The sequence below is a fragment of the Oncorhynchus keta genome, chromosome 12, assembly GCF_023373465.1.
Source record: "Oncorhynchus keta strain PuntledgeMale-10-30-2019 chromosome 12, Oket_V2, whole genome shotgun sequence".
NCBI lineage: Eukaryota > Metazoa > Chordata > Actinopteri > Salmoniformes > Salmonidae > Oncorhynchus > Oncorhynchus keta.
Genome location: NC_068432.1, coordinates 29,067,443 through 29,085,516, shown reverse-complemented (window position 1 = coordinate 29,085,516; position 18,074 = coordinate 29,067,443). Strand labels below are relative to the sequence as shown.

General features: G+C 40.8%; 1 protein-coding gene across 3 annotated transcripts; it reads right to left on the bottom strand.

The window, feature by feature from the left end:
• Window positions 1–490: 490 nt before the first annotated feature.
• prps1a (phosphoribosyl pyrophosphate synthetase 1A) lies at window positions 491–16,032 on the bottom strand. Of its 3 annotated transcripts, none has more exons than XM_035782435.2 (7): window positions 15,609–16,032; window positions 13,491–13,674; window positions 8,973–9,071; window positions 8,619–8,743; window positions 8,111–8,284; window positions 7,722–7,881; window positions 491–2,533 (listed from the first exon to the last, which is right to left on the bottom strand). In XM_035782435.2, exons 1-7 carry the CDS (start codon window positions 15,728–15,730, stop codon window positions 2,441–2,443), a joined length of 957 nt encoding a protein of 318 aa, XP_035638328.1. In that variant the 5' UTR covers window positions 15,731–16,032; the 3' UTR covers window positions 491–2,440. The 3 variants fall into 3 exon arrangements, with proteins under 3 accessions (XP_035638328.1, XP_035638327.1, XP_035638329.1); XM_035782434.2 differs by having other exon boundaries at window positions 13,485–13,674; window positions 15,609–16,031; XM_035782436.2 differs by lacking the exon at window positions 15,609–16,032 and adding an exon at window positions 14,172–14,323 and having other exon boundaries at window positions 13,485–13,674.
• Window positions 16,033–18,074: the final 2,042 nt, after the last annotated feature.

Genomic DNA, 18,074 nt, shown 5'->3' with positions numbered 1-18,074 from the left:
TACACATACACACCACACACTCTCCTATTCTAACAATAGAAATTGCTAGCTACACGTAGTATATGTATAACAATCAAATATATGGCACCATTAGTAAAAAGTGTTTTTGTTTGATAGCCATTATTTGATACTCCTCACCACACAAGACCAGTTGATAACGGTAGACAACCGGAGTCAGCCAACCGCCAAAGTCCTTCCCCCCTCCCCCTTACAGATTGTTCCATTCATTTTGAATTTGTCAGCAGCGCCAGGTAGGCTACTACTGCCCTAGTACTACAGCTGCTGTGGACACCTTACTTTACTCTCAGTATTTGGTGGTAGGCATGCGCTGTTTTTGTGTGATGCATCTACCCCAAAATAAATGGTTTATTACAGCAAAGGAATATAATGCATACATATAAAAACAGCAACTTTAGACAGATCTCTGCTGTTCCCCAATCATAGTTTCACTTTGAATTGCATAGATAAAAAGCAGAAATAATGAAAACGATTCAAACTTACAGATATCATTTTATTGTTCCAAGATCATAACCCAATAAATCCATTTCAGGTATCCATGTTGTGGAGGGCAGGATCTCTCATATCATGGAAGCAATGTTAAATCCTGCACATTTTCCACATAAGGCAACAAGGATCCTCAAATCAATCTGCAGATGTCTTTCTTAGAGTTGACTGGGTTTTAAAGGGAGTTAGTTTCAGCTCAAAAATCAGACTAATTTAAAAACATCATAAAGATTTGATTCTGGGGTATAACGACCTTGCAGTGTATTGCGCTTACCAGTTAGATAGTCGTGTTTGAGAGTTATATGGCTGACAACACTTTATAATCAAAAAGGGAAAATTAGGCCCTACACATACGCAGGATTTTGAACTGCTCAACTGCAGTCATTTTCTAAATGGACGAAGACTAAACTGAAGTTGACGGGGCGCATGCTACCCCAAGCAGCGAGTGCCCGAAGGATTCCCGCGCTGAAGTTCCTTTAATAATTTGAACTTTCCAATACCTAGCAAAACCACTTGGGTTAGTAAAGCTAAATTAATGTGACAGCAACATTAGAAGCTCCATGCATTAAAGGCCTTATTGCTTGATGAATAAAAGATGGCAGATGTGCAAGAGACATTGAATCACATTCATTAGGTATACACAGTGTACAAAATCTTTCCATGACAGACTAGGGGGTTTCAAATTGATTCCACGGAGAGCCTAGTGTCCGCAGGTTTACGGTTTCCTTTCAATTAATCCCTAGATAACCAGGTGTGAGAAGTTCCTTGCCAATTAGTGACCTTAATTCATCAATCAAGTACAAGGGACGAGCGAAAACCAGCAGACACTTTGCCCTCATGGAATGAGTTGACACCTGTGACATACTCGCCAGGTGAAAGCTAGCTCTTCTTGAGATCACCTGTTAAATCCACGTCAAAATCTGTGTAGCTGAAGGGGAGGACACAAGTTCATGGATTTTAAAGCCTTGAGACATTGCTTGTGTGCCATTCAGAGGGTGATTGGGCAAGACCAAAATATTTTAGTGCCTTTGAATGGGTGCCAGATGCACCGGTTTGAGTCAAGAACTGCAACGCTGCTGCGTTTTTCACACTTAGCAGCGTCCCGTGTGTATCAAGAATAGTCCACCACCTAAAGAACATCCAGCCAAACTTCACACATGGGCCAGCATCCCTGTGGAACACTTCACACCTTGTACAGTCCACACCCAGACAAATTGACTGCAAAGGTGTTCCTAATGTTTTGTACAGTGTGTTCGCACAGCAAGTGATGCTTTGATTACAATTACATAAAACCATGCAACTAAATATTTAAATCATGGTATCAACATGCCAAGGCATAGAATTAAGGACACTTTAACGGATTGTGAACAGCGCTTACTAGAATATCGCATAAAAAACAAGCTTATTTAGTATAAAGACAACTGAAGACTAGCTTAACTAAAGCAAGGATGTAAACAATACACACTGCTTTATTCTTGAACAACTGTGCCAAAAGCACCTTTGTCGTAAAATTAAAAATACTGTCTAGGAAATACAAGTGGGTAGCTTCACATTTCATGTCCCCCCCAATATAAAAAAATATCAGTGACAAAAAACAAACAAGCTCATAAAACAGAACTAGCCATCTTGGAGCGTTTCTCTCAAATGGGGCATCAGCAGCAATGTAAACTACAACTTTCAATCTTACAATAGACAATGCTTAAATGTAACAACCTGGCATATTATTACACAAAGTAACTCAAATCTGCATTTGACAAGTCAAAAAGGTCAAACCTGTAGATAGCCAGTGCAATAACAGAATATTGGAAAAAGTAGCCTACCCCACGGTAGGAGTATTTACTAACTACTTCCATCCCTTCTCTTGACACGGGAAATGAATGAATGGGCTGTGATTGTGGTGCTCCAGACATCCCTCCTTTGGTACAGGTTCACCTTGTTACAAGGGAACATGGCTGAAGAGATACGACACAGACTCCCCGTTGTGTGTCCGGCGAATAGCCTCTGCCAAGATCATGGAGATGTCAATAACCTGAAATGAGAAAACATTAACAAACCAGAATCTCACTCAGACTTCTTGAATATTGCCTCACAGATCACTTCAAACCGCCAAAGATAAAGCCATTGGTCAACTAAACACCAGTAGGTGTGTAATATATCAGTGCATTCGGAAATTATTCAGACCACTTGACTTTTCCCCCATTTTGTTGTTACATGTTATGGGGTATTGTGTGTAGATAATTATTTAAATCCTATTTTAGAATAAGGTTGTAACATAACAAAATGTGGAAAGAGTCAAGGGGTCGGAGTACTTTCTGAAGACACTGTAGCATAGTTTCAACACAGTAAAGAGACGAGGACAATGCAAAACACAGTAAGAATTCATCAAGCAGATCCTGTAGTTAAGGCAACATGCTGAGTCAAGGAAATGAAGATTATCTAAGCAGCAGGCTGTCAATCATTGGACATTGTTTAAAGAGGTTGCTATGGAGTGGAGGGAGGTTGGTATGTGTGCTCTGTACCTGGTGTCATGTGATCTGCTATTTGTGAAAGCAAAACATTTGTCCAAACTTCAGCCAGCCACTTTCAGTGAATTTCTTACAGTTCAGAAAATGAACTACAATTAAATTATTGTAGAAAATATTATGTTTAAATTCCCAAAGTGACCTAAACCCTGCAACAACAAGTAAAGCGTTAGGTGCTGAGGCAGGGATTCACACCTAGGGTTGGGCGATTTATCAAATTAATTATGTTTTAGCGCGATATTCCAAACGCCTACATCACAAGAATCTCTATTTAAAAAATAAGCCCACTTAAGCCCAGCTCATGTCGATATGGTCTTGTCGCTTTCACTTCTGCGATGGTGTACATTCCTATTATCACACACACAACAAAGATGAAAGAAAATCACTTGTCAGAGAAGGTTTCAATTTGCATTTGAGGTTTGGCCCAACAGAATCGGTCATTTGGACACCGAAACACATTGAGAAATTGTTTTACTGTAATAGACAAGAACTTAAAAAGGGTATCATTGGAAAGGTTGTCCCTCAACTCCTCAAACTCCTCGATGAGCAGACACTGAAAAAACAGGAGTATCAATGAATATTGAGTCTGGAAAATGAATGCTCAGTTTGTCAAGTGCGGGTTACCCCTAGCAGTATTTTAGCCAGACTTATTTTCTAAAATGTGCAATGAGCATAAACAACAATTATATAAGGAATTGGCAACTCGTTCTCATTCTGAGAAATAAGGTAGGCACTTGAATTCAACATCTGAACAAAGTGGATAGTCTGTCATGCTGTTCAAACAGTTGGAGACTGACAGAAGGGTGTGTTAATTATTCAACTGTCTACCTTGTTAGCAAGCAAATTGATCCAAATTAGCTAGACTTTAAATATAAAGATTAGCTGGCTACTTCTTAGCACATGGGCTTGTGCTTGAGAGATGTTTATGAGGCCCGTGTTCATTTTCTATACTGCCTGCTAAGTTGATCATTATTAGCCATTTTCAGACTTGAATGCCAGAGCAGTGATTATAAAAATTTTAAAAAGCAAGTTAACCTATTTTGATAAAATAATTAAATTATTAGTGGTACTGCTGAGCTATTAGTGCTTTGAGGTCGGTACGATTATGTAAATAATCAGTTTGATTGAATGCTGTAACACAAGACTAAAAAACAATTAAAGTCCCATGATGGTAGTGATTGCCTGTCACTTAATTGAATCACATTACTTTAATAAAATATTTCAGTTATGTAAATTATGTTTTATTTGATGACGTTTTCCCCATTCTGAGTCATCTCATCTCTATAGACCTACTGCCAAAAGAATTCTCTTCGGTTATAGTCACAGCCGTGTATATTCCCCCTCAAGCCGATACCACGATGGCCCTCAAATAACTACACTGGATACTATGCAAACTGGAAACCACATTAGAGGTTGACCGATTAATCAAAAGAAATCAGCCAAGACCTCAGAAAAAAACATTGTAGACCTCCACATGTCTGGTTCATCCTTGGGAGCAATTTCCAAACGCCTGAAGGTACCACGTTCATCTGTACAAACAATAGTACGCAAGTATAAACACCATGGGACCACGCAGCCGTCATATTGCTCAGCATTCTGTCTCCTAGAGATGAACGTACTTTGGTGCGAAATGTGCAAATGAGTCCCGGAGTAACAGTAAAGGACCTTGTGAAGATGCTGGAGGAAACGGGTACAAAGGTTTCTATATCCACAGTAAAACAAGTCCTATATCAACATAACCTGAAAGGCCGCTCAGCAAGGAAGAAGCCACTACTCCAAAACCGGCATAAAAAAAAGCCACACTACGGTTTGCAACTGCACATGGGTACAAAGATCATACATTTTGGAGAAATGTCCTCTGGTCTGATGAAACAAATAGAACTGTTTGGCCATAATGACCATCATTATGTTTGGAGGGAAAAGGGGGAAGCTTGCAACCCAACCGTGAAGCACGGGGGTGGCAGGATCATGTTGTGGGGTTGCTCTGCTGCAGGAGGGACTGGCACACTTCACAAAATAGATGGCATCATGAGGTAGGAAAATGATGTGGGTATATTGAAGCAACATCTCAAGACATCAGTTAAAGCTTGTTTGCAAATGGGTCTTCCAAATGGACAATGACCCCAAGCATACATCCAAAGATGTGGCAAAATGGCTTAAGGACAACAAAATCAAGGTATTAGAGTGGCCATCACAAAGCCCTGACCTCAATCCTATAGAAAATGTGTGGGCAGAACTGAAAAAGCGTGTGCGAGCAAGGAGGCCTACAAACCTGACTGAGTTACACCAGCTCTGTCAGGAGGAACGGGCCAAAATGTACCCAACTTATTGTGGGAAGCTTGTGGAAGGCTAAACAATTTAAAAGGCAATACACTCAACTAGTATTTGGTAGCATGTAAACTTCTGACCCACTGGGAATGTGATGAAAGAAATAATTCTCTACTATTATTCTGACATTTCACATTCTTAAAATAAAGTGGTGATCCTAACTGACCTAAAACAGGGAATTTTTACTCGGATCAAATGTCAGGAATTGTGAAAAACGGAGTTAAATGTATTTGGCTAAGGTGTATGTAAACGTTGACTTCAACTGTGTATATTTGTAATAATGACAATTAAAACAAAACTTAATGAACACTTATTTGAACTTAATACATAAAATCCATTTAGTCTCATATAATGAAACGTTCAATTTGGTTTAAATAATGCAAAAACAAAAAAGTGCAAAAAGTAATATAATATTGCAAAAAGTAAAAGTGCAATATGTGCCATTTGAAAAAGCTAACGTTTAAGTTCCTTGCTCAGAACATATGAAAGCTTTTTCACGAGTCTTCAATATTCCCCGTTAAGAAGTTAAAAGTTGTAGTTATTATAGGACAATTTCTCTCTATGCCATTTGTGTTTCATAGACCTTTGACTATTCAATGTTTTTATAGGCACTATAGTATTGCCAGCCTAATCTCGGGAGATGATAGGCTTGAAGTGATAAACAACACTGTGCTTCAAGCATTGCAAAAAGCTGCTGGCAAACGGAGGAAAGTGCGGTTTGAATGAATGCATATGAGCCTTGCCGCTGCCTACCACCACCTCAGTCAGACTGCTCTATCAAATCATAGACTTAATTATAATATAATAAACACATAGAAACACGAGCCTTGGGTCATTAATATGGTCAAATCCGTAAACTATCATTTCGAAAACAAAACGTTCATTCATGCAGTGAAATACGGAACCGTTACGTATTTTACTGAACGGGTGGCAACCCTAAGTCTAAATATTGCTGTTACATTGCACAACCTTCAATGTTATGTCATAATTATGTAAAATTCTGGCAAATGAATTAGTCTTTGTTAGGAAGAAATGGTCTTCACGCAGTTCGCAACAAACCAAACTGCTGCATATACCCGGACTCTGCTTACAATGAACGCAAGAGAAGTGACACAATTTCAGGCACCGCATTGATTATATGCAACACAGGACAAGCTAGTTAAACTAGTAATATTAACCATGTGTAATTAACTAGCGATTATGTTAAGATCGATTTTTAAATATTTTTTTATATAAGATAAGTTTAAATGCAAGCTAGCAACTTACCACGGCCCCTTGCTGCCTGCACTTGCATAACAGGTGGTCAGCCTGCCACGCAGTCTCCTCGTGGATTGCAATATAATTGGCCATAATCGGCACCCCAAAACGCTGATTACCGATTGTTATGAAAACTTGAAATCGGCCCGAATTAAAACCGGCCATTCCGATTAATCGGTCGACCTCCAGTTGACACGGTCATTGATTTATTTAGAATTCAAAGCACACTTAACCAGCATGGCTACCACAGCGATACGCCACCCCATCTGGTTTGCACTTAGTGGGACTATCATTTGTTTTTCAACAAAACAACAACCCAACACATCTCCAGGCAGTGTAAGGGCTATCTGACCAAGAAGGAGAGTGATGAGTGCTGCATCAGATGACCTGGCCTCAACAACCCCCCAACCTCAACCCAATTGAGATGGTTTGGAATGAGTTGTACCGCAGAGTAAAGGAAAAGCAGCCAACAAGTGCTCAGCATATGTGGGAACTCCTTCAAGACTGTTGGAAAAGCATTCCAGGTGAAGCTGGTTGAGAGAATACCAAGAGTGTGCAAAGCTTTCATCAAGGCAACGGGTGGTTATTTTGAAGAGTCTAAAATATTTAAACACTTTTTGGTTACTACTTGATTCCATGTGTTATTTCATAGTTTTGATGTCTTCACTATCATTCTACAATGTAGAAAATAGTCCAAATAGAGAAAAACCTTTGAATCAGGCGTGTCCAAACTTTTGACTGGTACTGTATGTAGAATATTGGCCTGTTGGAAATTACAACTCCCTACTACATCACAGTTCAGGATGGGATCTGAATTATCTGTAGAGAAACTGTGCAACGTGCGCCTTGAGCTCAGAAGGGGAAAAAAAAAAAACTTCTGTCAGTTGTTTAAAAAACAAACAAAAAATAATCTACATTTCATTTAGTCGCTGAGCACTAATTATTAGTGGGTCTTATGGTTATGGAAGGCTTATATTTTAGCCTAGGTATAATTTCACAAGCCCTGAATTCATTACATTATTGCTGACTGTTTCACATGCAGTGTATTTTACCTTTAATTGTACAAAAAGATATATTGCGAATCTCCATATCGCCCAGCCCTATTCTGACCTGTATTTTTGAACAGTGTTTCATCTTGTCCTCCTGTGGGATGGTATTCGTGACAACCACAGCCTCAAAACAGGCATTGTTAATGCGGGTGATGGCAGGGCCTGAAAAGATCCCATGGGTCAGGATAGCGTAGACCTTTGTAGCTCCAGCAGAGACGAGCCTGGATGTCCAGAAGGAAAAAAAGACAAACTAAAAAGTAAACTAAAATTAAAATAGGTCGAATTCACCCCATTTTGTTTGTAAACAACCTTGCTATCCAATTTATATTTTCAGAGACTGTTCCCTAAACAAATGTAATAGTTCGTCAGTATCGGTTGTACATTTAAAGATTGAATATTCAGTCTCTGCTCTGTAAAGATCTATGCAGCTAAAACACAGTAGTGACTCACTTATCTGCAGCATGGCAGATGGTGCCGCAGGTGTCTGCCATGTCATCAACTAAGATGGCCACTCTGTCCTTCACGTCCCCCACCAGGACCATGCGGTCCACCTCGTTAGCCTTCTTTCGCTCTTTGTGGATGAGAGCGAAGTCCACATTCAGCCTGTCTGCTATAGAGGTGACCCTGCAAGGGGAATCCACAGATTGGTGAGGTTATGGTACTACAGATGATGTCAATTATTCCAAAGTTACATCACATTACAATTAACATGGAATTATAAACCGGTTTCTTACTATAATGATAAATCGCAAATTACAAGCACATGCACTGATGACAGTATCAAAAAGATTATTGCCTATTACAACTAAATGGTTGTAATAATGAACGAGGTGAAAGTAATAAACACGTTAATGAATTGATCCACAATCATCCTTTCAACATGCTGATATTTCTAACAACTAAAATCTGTCCCTTTGAATTGATGTAGCATCTGTAGGCCCATTGGTACCTGCTTTACCTTTTTGCTCCTCCGGCATCAGGAGACACAATGGTGCAATTCTTCCACTCATTGATGTTCTCTTTTATCCATTTCAGCACAGCTGGCTCAGCGTATAGATTGTCCACAGGGATATCAAAGAACCCCTACAGAGGCGTACAGAGAGCAAAACCATGATAAGATACAGGATCATTAGTCAGTGTCCTCAAACTTCCTTACTTGCAACAGCTTTTTGGAGAAAATGTAATGTGGCTCATTATAGTATGTAACACAAGTATAGTCTAATGAATAGTTTGTACATGTTACTTGTGAATCCTACACCAGTGACTGCAATATACTGATGGAATGAGACAACTAATGTGCCAGATTGCTCACCTGTATCTGCGAGGCATGCAGGTCCATGGTGATAATGTGATTGGCTCCTGACACTGACAACATGTTTGCCACCAGCTTTGCAGAGATGGGTGCCCGACTCTGTGAAGAAGAACATTATTAACCTCTATGCATATACAATGCCTGAAGGACCATTGAGCCGCTGTAATTATATATTTTTTAAATATTAAAAAGGAGGAATACCCATCTCCTTTCTGAATTAGCTTTGTCAGTAGGGTTGTAAAGGGTCGGAAACTTTCCAGAATTTTTTTATGAGGAAGTTAAGCCCGGGAATTTTGGAAATGTTGCTTAAATTCATCAAAAGAATGAGCTAACAGTGAACCATTTTTTTGTGCAGCATGCATAAGTTAATTATAGGTCGTGTGGCATATTTTGGTTAAACTATCCCCAATTCAATGGAATTATAACCCTCTGCATGCACAGTGCACTCTTCCATCACATGTACAGCTGATTCTCAAGATCTTGCACACTAATGAGATGCTATTTAGCCCACACTACTACACTGTCTGAGCCAATGACTACATGCTTTCTGGTCAGTTTTCATTACAATACTGGGTGGGGTGAATATATTTTAGATCACATTATTTTTTGTTAACAAGTTAATAGTAGCCTACAGCAAAGTGTGTTAAAATCATATTTAACTTGCTAATTTCTGCTAGTTAGTTTTTTCTACCATGGTTTTAGCTTGCTTGAGCCTGCTAACTGAAGTGTTAATTCACCTGTTTCCATACATGCTTCATTCAAAAAAATATATCTTAGAAAGGAGTTGTTTAATCTAACTGCTAAACTATTTCCGTACAGAGTTATATTATTACTTTTTTGCTCATTTTTTTCTAATCTTTACAGGAAAATGCCACGGGCACTATCTGATGTGTGGAGACTTTTCACTGCAGCTAATGTAGAAGGAAAAGCTGTGTACATTTGCAAATACTGTGCCAAATCATATGTGAAGAATGCAACAACGATGCAGAATCATCTGGCCAAGTGCATAAAGTTCCCTCAGCACTCACAACAAGCAACCTCTGACAAGAGTCCCTCTACTTCTATTCGAGGTGAAAATTATAAATCAGACACCGTATCGATAACAGCTCATGGTCCTCCTGGAATCAGAAGTTTTTTGGACTCAATGGAGGAACGTAGTCAGAAATGCTGATGAATGTCTTGTTCGAGCCGTGTATGTAACTGGTTCACCTCTGATGCTCACAGGCAATGTGTATTGGAAGAGATTTCTGAAGGTTCTTCGCCCAGCATACACCCCTCCAACCAGACATGCTTTATGTACTCATTTTCTGGATGCAGAGTTCAAGTGAAGGTCAAGCAAATCATAGAGAAAGCAGACTGTTTTGCAATCATCTCTGATGGGTGGTCAAATGTTTGTGGGGAAGGAATAATTAACAACAATAATTAAAATGTTTGACAGTCTCCTGGAGGGGAAGGAGTCTCTCCAAGAAATGGCCATATCACAGTCTGCCATCAAGAGGACCCTCCTGGATGATGTATTTTGGGAGAGAGTGGTAAGCAACCTGAAACCTATAGCAGTTAGCCATTGAACAGATTGAGGGAGACAATGCCATACTGTCTGATGTTGCAGATGTAAGAGAAGAAATCTGTACTGCCCTGCCCACTTCACTGTTGCTCCAAGCAGAGGAAACTGCAGTTCTGCGATACATCAAAAAGCAAAGACTTCTGCCTGAAGCCCATACACGCCACAACGTACATGTTGGACCCCAAGTATGCTGGCAAGAGCACCCTATCTGGTGCAGAGATCAACAAGGCCTATGGTGTCATCATTACTGTGTCTCTCCACCTTGGCCTGGATGAGGGCAAGGTTCTTGGCAGTCTGGCGAAGTACACTTCCAAGCAAGGACTTTTGGATGGAGATGCAATATAGCAGTTGTGCCAACATATTTCATCAGCCACCTGGTGGAAGGGACTTTGTGGATCGGAGGCTCTTCCCGTTGCCTCCATCATCCTCCAAATCACACCAACATCAGCCGCCTCAGAGCACAACTGGTTCTTGTTTGGGAACACACACACACACACCAAAGCACGCACCTGGCTGACCAATACAAGGATAGAAAAATTGGTGGCCATCCAGGCAAATTTGAGCCAGATAATGAGCCATTCTCAAAAAGGTTGGAAAGTGACAGTTAAGATGAGACCTCAGAGTCTGATGTTCAAGAGGTGGACATTGAGGAGGTCCAGGGAGAAGACATGGAAGCCTGAGAGGAAGACAGTAAAAACTAAAGCTTTGGTTTTCATTTTACAGATGCACATTGAAAATGTTTTTGGGAGATGCGATGAATCATTGAGATCATTCAATATTCCCTTTCTTTTGATGTTCAGTGAAATCATCCCATGTGAAGAGTCAACTCAATTAAAGTTCAATTCATATAATTTTTTTTCTATTGGAAGGATTTAATCATTTGCAATTATGTCTACTTATGTGGTCCTTCTGTGGCTCAGTTGGTAGAGCATGGCGCTTGTAACGCCAGGGTAGTGGGTTCGATTCCCGGGACCACCCATACGTAGAATGTATGCACACATGACTGTAAGTCGCTTTGGATAAAAGCGTCAGCTAAATGGCATATATTATTATTATTATATTTATAAACCTTTTACCTTACGTTTCTGTTTCCATATAATAATGGTAAATATATGCAATTCAAAAAACACCTAAATGGTATTAATAATTTGCATATATTTGCATTAATTCCCATAGAAAGTTTCCACCTCAATATTGCCCAAAATGTGCAACCCTAGTTAGTCCATTCAACCAAAGTGATTCGTCCAACAGGGCATTTTTGAAAAGCAGTCAAATATTTGCTGAGATCAATCAAATCAAATCACTCACTGATTGATATTGATAGTGCAGAGCAGCGGTTCCCAAACTAGGGGTTACGAGCCCCATTTGCAGTCTCCTGATATTAAAAATGGGGTCGCGGGAGAATTTCATTCCCACTGTGAATTGCTAGGCCCGCTACGCTATGAAACCACACACTATTGCAGAGACGTTCATGTCACAGAACGCAATTGATATAGTGAAAACAATGTGTTGGGAGGCAGAGGTGCAGGAACTCACATCAATACCTTTGTCAGATAACACTGTTAAACTAAGAATTAATGCTATTGCTAGCAATCAAAAGAAAACTGACTGAATGACAAACTCCCCAGTTTATACTCTCCAAATGGACATTAGCTGTGAGGGCCGAGATGCCCATGCACTGACTTTTGTTCGCTACACACGTCAGGGAATGCTATTTACCAGGACCGATTGCTCGGTCTCACGATTCAAGAGCATAAAACGTCAGAGGAGATGTTCAGTGTGCTGCGTGGCCATATTGACGAAAAACATAGTCAATGGGCTCAAACGGTGGACTTTTGCACAGATGGGGCTCAATCTAAGGCGGGGCAGGGCAAGCCTCTGCACTCTAGTTATGAATGTCTCCCTCTCCCATATGGATATACTGAGAGCAACTGGCGGCAAAAGAGCTGAGCACAGAACACTGAGATAAATTGCAGCAGGTAACTTTGATTGTAAACTACATCCACTGCACACACCCGTTCGCAAAACTTTGTGGAGATATGGGATCAGAGCATGACGATGTTCAATTTCACACCAAGGCGTGGCAGTTATCGAGAGGGAGTGTTGGAAAGATTTTTTCGCATTGAGAGATGAACTGTTGTCATGTAACAGACATATTTGGGAAACTGAACGCAAGCAGAGGGGAAATACAAAAACATTTTACAGATGAGTGAATCGGTGGATAGAATTCTTATTGGAGAGTCCATTCCTCAGCTGTGCATGTTTCTAACAGAAAACAGAATCAGTAAGTGTCCCACACGAGTGATGGCTGCTCACCTCCAACACTTGGAAGAGCACTTTCTGACCTACTTCCCAATCCTGACTCAGTCGACATGCCGGTAAGTGAAATCAAACATCTGATCAAGCAGTCATGTGACCGAATGCTGCAGACAACATAGGCGTTTTTGTTCCCGACTCAAAGGGAATAACCTGCAGTCTCCCTCTAAGCATTACAACTCATGGTACCCTTCGCCAGCTCATATCTGTGTGAAGCTGCATTCAGTGATCTTGTCTGCATTAAAACCAAATATAGATCCAGGTTGGATGTGACAGCAGAGATTAGGTGCGCACTTCGACCACACCCCCTGACGCGACATGCATCAAGCACACCCATCACATTAGTGGCAGTGAGAAGAGACATATCAGACTAATTTGCAAATGACTTTCATAGCCCCACATTAAAAGTATGTGATAAGTTGAGAAGACAATCAGAAATAGTATTAGAATGTTTTTCAATTGACTGCCATTGGAGTCAAAAATAAAAAGTTAACATTGGCAGTTAATTACAACAACAAAAATGCCAACATGATTGGGGATGTGAGAATGGGGTCGTGGCCCAGAAAAGTTTGGGAACCCCTGTAGGGTGTTGGTGCTGTGAATAAAGAACAAACGATTTAAGTTTCCCTCACCCCCACCTTGTCCTTCTTGTCTTGTCTTGCATATGGGAAACAGGGGATGACAGCCGTGACTCGTGAGGCAGAGGCAATCTTACAGGCATTGATCATGATGAGGAGCTCCATTAAGTTATCGTTAATCTCACCACAACCACTCTGGACAATGTAGACATCCTCTCCTCTGACACTCTCCCCAATCTCCACGCTGCAGGAGTAAATCATGTGGTGTCAGACAGTAGACTATACATGGTGACAGGCCCATAACAGGTAGAGAAACAATAAGATCATAGAATCATGGAACTCATAGAACTCAACGAATTAATGTTCTGTATATTCACAGTCATACATTTCTGCTCTACCAACTATTCTGTGATCTAACATTATACCAACAATATAACTTGAAAAAGAAACAGAGGATATTGAAGAACCCTATGGATGTCAACACTCAGGATGAGGGCTATTATTACAAACCTCCAGGTAAACAATATTCTTAAGCTTTTCACATGTCAAAGGCACCTGCTACTTATACCCTGCAACAAGCAAGCAAAGTCCAATGTCTACTGTCAAACAGGACCATTTTACAACACAGTACAACTCAGAAGTACTAATATGGTTATATGAAAATAATTTAAATTGGTTTGATAAGACTGAACTCCTGTGATGGATGGAAAATAATTTGTTGCAACAGAGTACATCGCCTACCAACTTCACCTACTGCTAGAGGGTCAGTGTGGGTGCTAGCATCAAAAGGAAGTAGAGTAATACAATTATAAGCTTTTAGCCTGACAAATTGGCCAGAAGTCAATTAAGCAAAAAAATATTCCCACTACTTGGAGGATGTAAAATTCGCTAGCCAAATGTCGCTTTCAAAACAACTGGGACCTCGGAAATCTACGACTTCAGAGCATTCAAGACAACTGGAACTCGGAAAACTGGGGGGGGGTCGTTTAAAGGTAATTCAAATCGGAAACTCTGGCCTCTTGCCGTGTTCAAAACTGGGAACTCTGATATCTCAGACTTCAGTGCGTTCAAAACTGGGAACTCGGAAAAAAAACGATTTTAACGTTCATCCAACTCGGAAACAATTTACAGAGCTCTGCATTTCCGACATGAAGATCTCTGACGTCATGATTTGACCTCGTATTTTGTCCGAGTTTCCAGTTGTTTTGAACGTGGCATCTTTCTAGAGTTCCTACTTTCCGCCCTGAAGTACGAGTTCACAGTTGTCTTGAAACACCAACAGTCAACCTGAATAATGGTGATGATGCCATGATCTCGTGCAGCGTTCAAGTAGTAGTCGGAACTTTTTAAAAACTCGGAAATGTCAGACGTGCTAACTGGCTGTAGTTATACACGTGCTGCAAGTTAACAAACCATACATTTCTGAGTTCCGAATAGCACTTGAACGCGGCATCCATGCAGAAGTAGCACATACTATTCACACGTGAGGGACAATTAATGGTATGTGAATCACTGTGAATGGTTTAACGGGAGAAGGTTAACGCGCCCGCTCTGCTTGCTAGCCATTTATACACGTAAAGGGCCACGAAGGGGTTTCCACTAGATAGCAGCCACAACGTCAAAATCGGCTATATCGTAAAAATGACATCGTAAAATGTTAACATTTGCTGTTTGGTCTTACTGTAAGGTTAGGCATAACGTTAAGTAGAGATTTGAAATCACATTTGATTCTGTATTTTAGAAATAGGCGGGGTTTGACATTGTGGCAACAAGTGACGATCCCATGAAAGGTCATTGAAATGACATCCCACGACTACAATCCAAACGGTTTTTGGGAGTTGAAGTTCGAGGCCTCCTTCCCTTACCCGGTCTCATTTGATGGTAAATCTAAAATTGCCAACAACTAGTTAACTAGATACAAACATGTACCAGTATTAGAAGCCAACCGCCGTTAAACTCCAATGCCCGGTTTGTGGTAAACTAATCTTAGCTACTATAGCTAGCAACAACGACCACTCACTCGCACTTTCAATTGGCCATGTGGGCTAACTTTAAACTCACCGTTATCTAACGTTGGCAAACAATTACTACAATTCACACATTTGTCAAAAATAACTAACGTTTGCTTGCAATATAACTGGTATTCGGTCAGATCTCAATTGCTTAAACAAAACCTACCATGTCTCCTGATTACTGAATTTTTTAGTCACAACCTTCCCCAGTTCAAGTCCCAGGCGGTCCGCAATTTTCTGGCCAAGGTCCGGATGAGAGCTGCCGCTGAATATCTTTATGTTAGGCATTTTGGACCTACGAGGGATACGATTGAAGTAGCCAAACACCCGTAATTCCAAAATACACGGCTAACAAGAAAAAACATACATAAATGCTAGCTAGATTCTCTTTAGCTAACCCACCAACAGCCAAGAAGGAGCGCTTGGGATGGTGAATGATTCTTTTTTGTCTATAGGTTGGCTGGGTTACTCTTACTATACGGTGCCCAAATTGATGACGGGGAATGCTTGTGTAGTGACAACTCGATCGGTTGAAATACGATAGGAGCGTTTACTTCAGAGAGCGCTCCGTAAACCACGCCCCAGTGGACAGAGCTAAGCATGTTGCACCGGGACACGTTTTATAGCCTGTAATTTTGCTATGGGTCCGCGGTGGTTCTGTGTAAGACTAGTTATGCTAGTATATTTGAGACCAATACGAAGGGGGAACGAGACAAGAAAGTAGTCAAGACGACTAGCTTGATTAAGTCTTCTCCATGTATATCCCACTAGGTCAGGGTTTTTTCGTCTCCAAATATTCACTATTTCTAATGTCCATAATATATTTGAATTCTCGGTGATGATAGTATGGAGAGTAATTTCCTTTACGGTCCATTGAGGTACTTAACACTGTGTTATAGTCTCCTACCATAATGATTTGACCAATTCTTGCCTGTAAGTTCAATAAATGGGTATAAATATTTTAGAAGAAGTATAGATCATCCTGATTTGGACCATATAGATGAATGAGCCAAATCTCTTTTTCGTCCAATTTCATATTCAAAAATATCCACGTTCCTTGCGATTCCTGACTATTTGCACATTGACATTTTTGTTAATTATTATCATCATATCTTTTGAGTTCCTGTGTCCATGACATAAAACATTTTCACCACCCTATTTCATTTTCCACACAACTTCACCTAAGGATGTAGAGTGAGTTTCCTGTAAACAGTATATGTTATATTCCTTTTCTTTTAGTCACATAATCACTGATCTTCTTTTTTTAATAATCTGTTATAACTGGCTATACTTATTTCACCCCTTACCATAACTAGATACTATTCTCGGTCAAAAGTAGAGCTTTCAAATGTCTGATATTTAAAATTCAAGAAACAGTTTCTAGCAATATTTGTTTTATTCCCTTTCCTGTTCGCCTGTGAGCCAATGTCACAGATGTTAGAAAATTGAGTCAAGATATTATATGTGTAATAAATCTGATTAGGTTGATGTGTATGATATTGGATGTGATTTAGTGAGAGTGTACGATGTCTGTATAAGAGTAAGACTATAATGTTTGCTGTCCAAATAAATAATAACTCTGCCAATTTGCATGGCTGAGTGTCTATGTGTGTAACATGTAGTGAGTATAGCCTTAATATTCATGATGATAATTGTAATCCATAACGTATCGCCGTCATAGTTGCATCATAATTACCTTTAACATCATTGAAAAACACATCCCAGCATTTCCATAGCAATTAACGTTTCACATGATCATGAAAGAGATCTTGCATTACTATAGAGACGGCTTCACTACAGTACAAATGTATTCCGTACAATATTGTAATGACCTGACTAGATCATAAATGAACAATTGTCCAGACAGAGGCTTGAGTTTGCGAATTGACGGTTTATTAAACCAACTTTACACAGGCTACTGTTTGGGCCGTAGCACACGCCAAATAGATGACAGATAACCCACAAGCCAATCGTGACCTTCTCTTGTGAAGCCCAGACGTAAGAGAGAGAGAACAAAGGCTGAACCTGGTCTTAACTTCCAATGCTCCACCCCCCTGCCCAACCCTCCTCCACGCCACTCCGCCAACCACCAGGATGCCCGGCATCAGAACATTCCAGGCATTCCCGTGATTGGCAGATAGCAGGTTGATTGACATGTCGGACCCCGCGAACACCGGGTACTGGTCAGTACAACACAACCACCTCCTAGCCTAACACATAACACACAGCTGTCTGTGCGGGTCGCTACACAGCCCCCCCACCACAAAGTCCCTCGTCCCCGAGGGAACAAACAAAGTCTCTGAAGCGACCCGGAGGTCTCCTTTGCCTGCGTGGCCGTGATGGTCGCAGAGTGCCCCTCTGGGACCCAGGGGATGAAGGCAGGGATATGGGTGACAAGGAAGCGGGAACGGGTAATACAGTCCGTGGCTCTGGGGAACCACGCGGTGACACAGGGGGGGGGAGACAGGGGGAGTGGGCTGTCTGGAGCCTTGTCTGCGGCACCTGAGGGTGGGTGCCTGGAGAATGTCATTGCCAGAGAGGGGAATTGTGGGGGTTCCTGGGGTTTGGGGAGAAGAGGCCCCTCTGTATGGGGCTAACCTGTCCCGGTGCAGTGCCACCTTTCTCCCCCTGG

What these genes read in the sequence shown, in the direction of transcription:
- prps1a (XM_035782434.2), bottom strand. Translation starts at nt 15,730, where the DNA reads ATGCCTAACATAAAGATATTCAGCGGCAGCTCTCATCCGGACCTTGGC. An exon ending in TTCAGTAATCAGGAGACATG is followed by an intron (nt 13,675 to 15,608) that starts GTAGGTTTTGTT and finishes TTACTCCTGCAG; the next exon opens with CGTGGAGATTGGGGAGAGTG. An exon ending in ATCTGCCATGCTGCAGATAA is followed by an intron (nt 7,882 to 8,110) that starts GTGAGTCACTAC and finishes CTGGACATCCAG; the next exon opens with GCTCGTCTCTGCTGGAGCTA.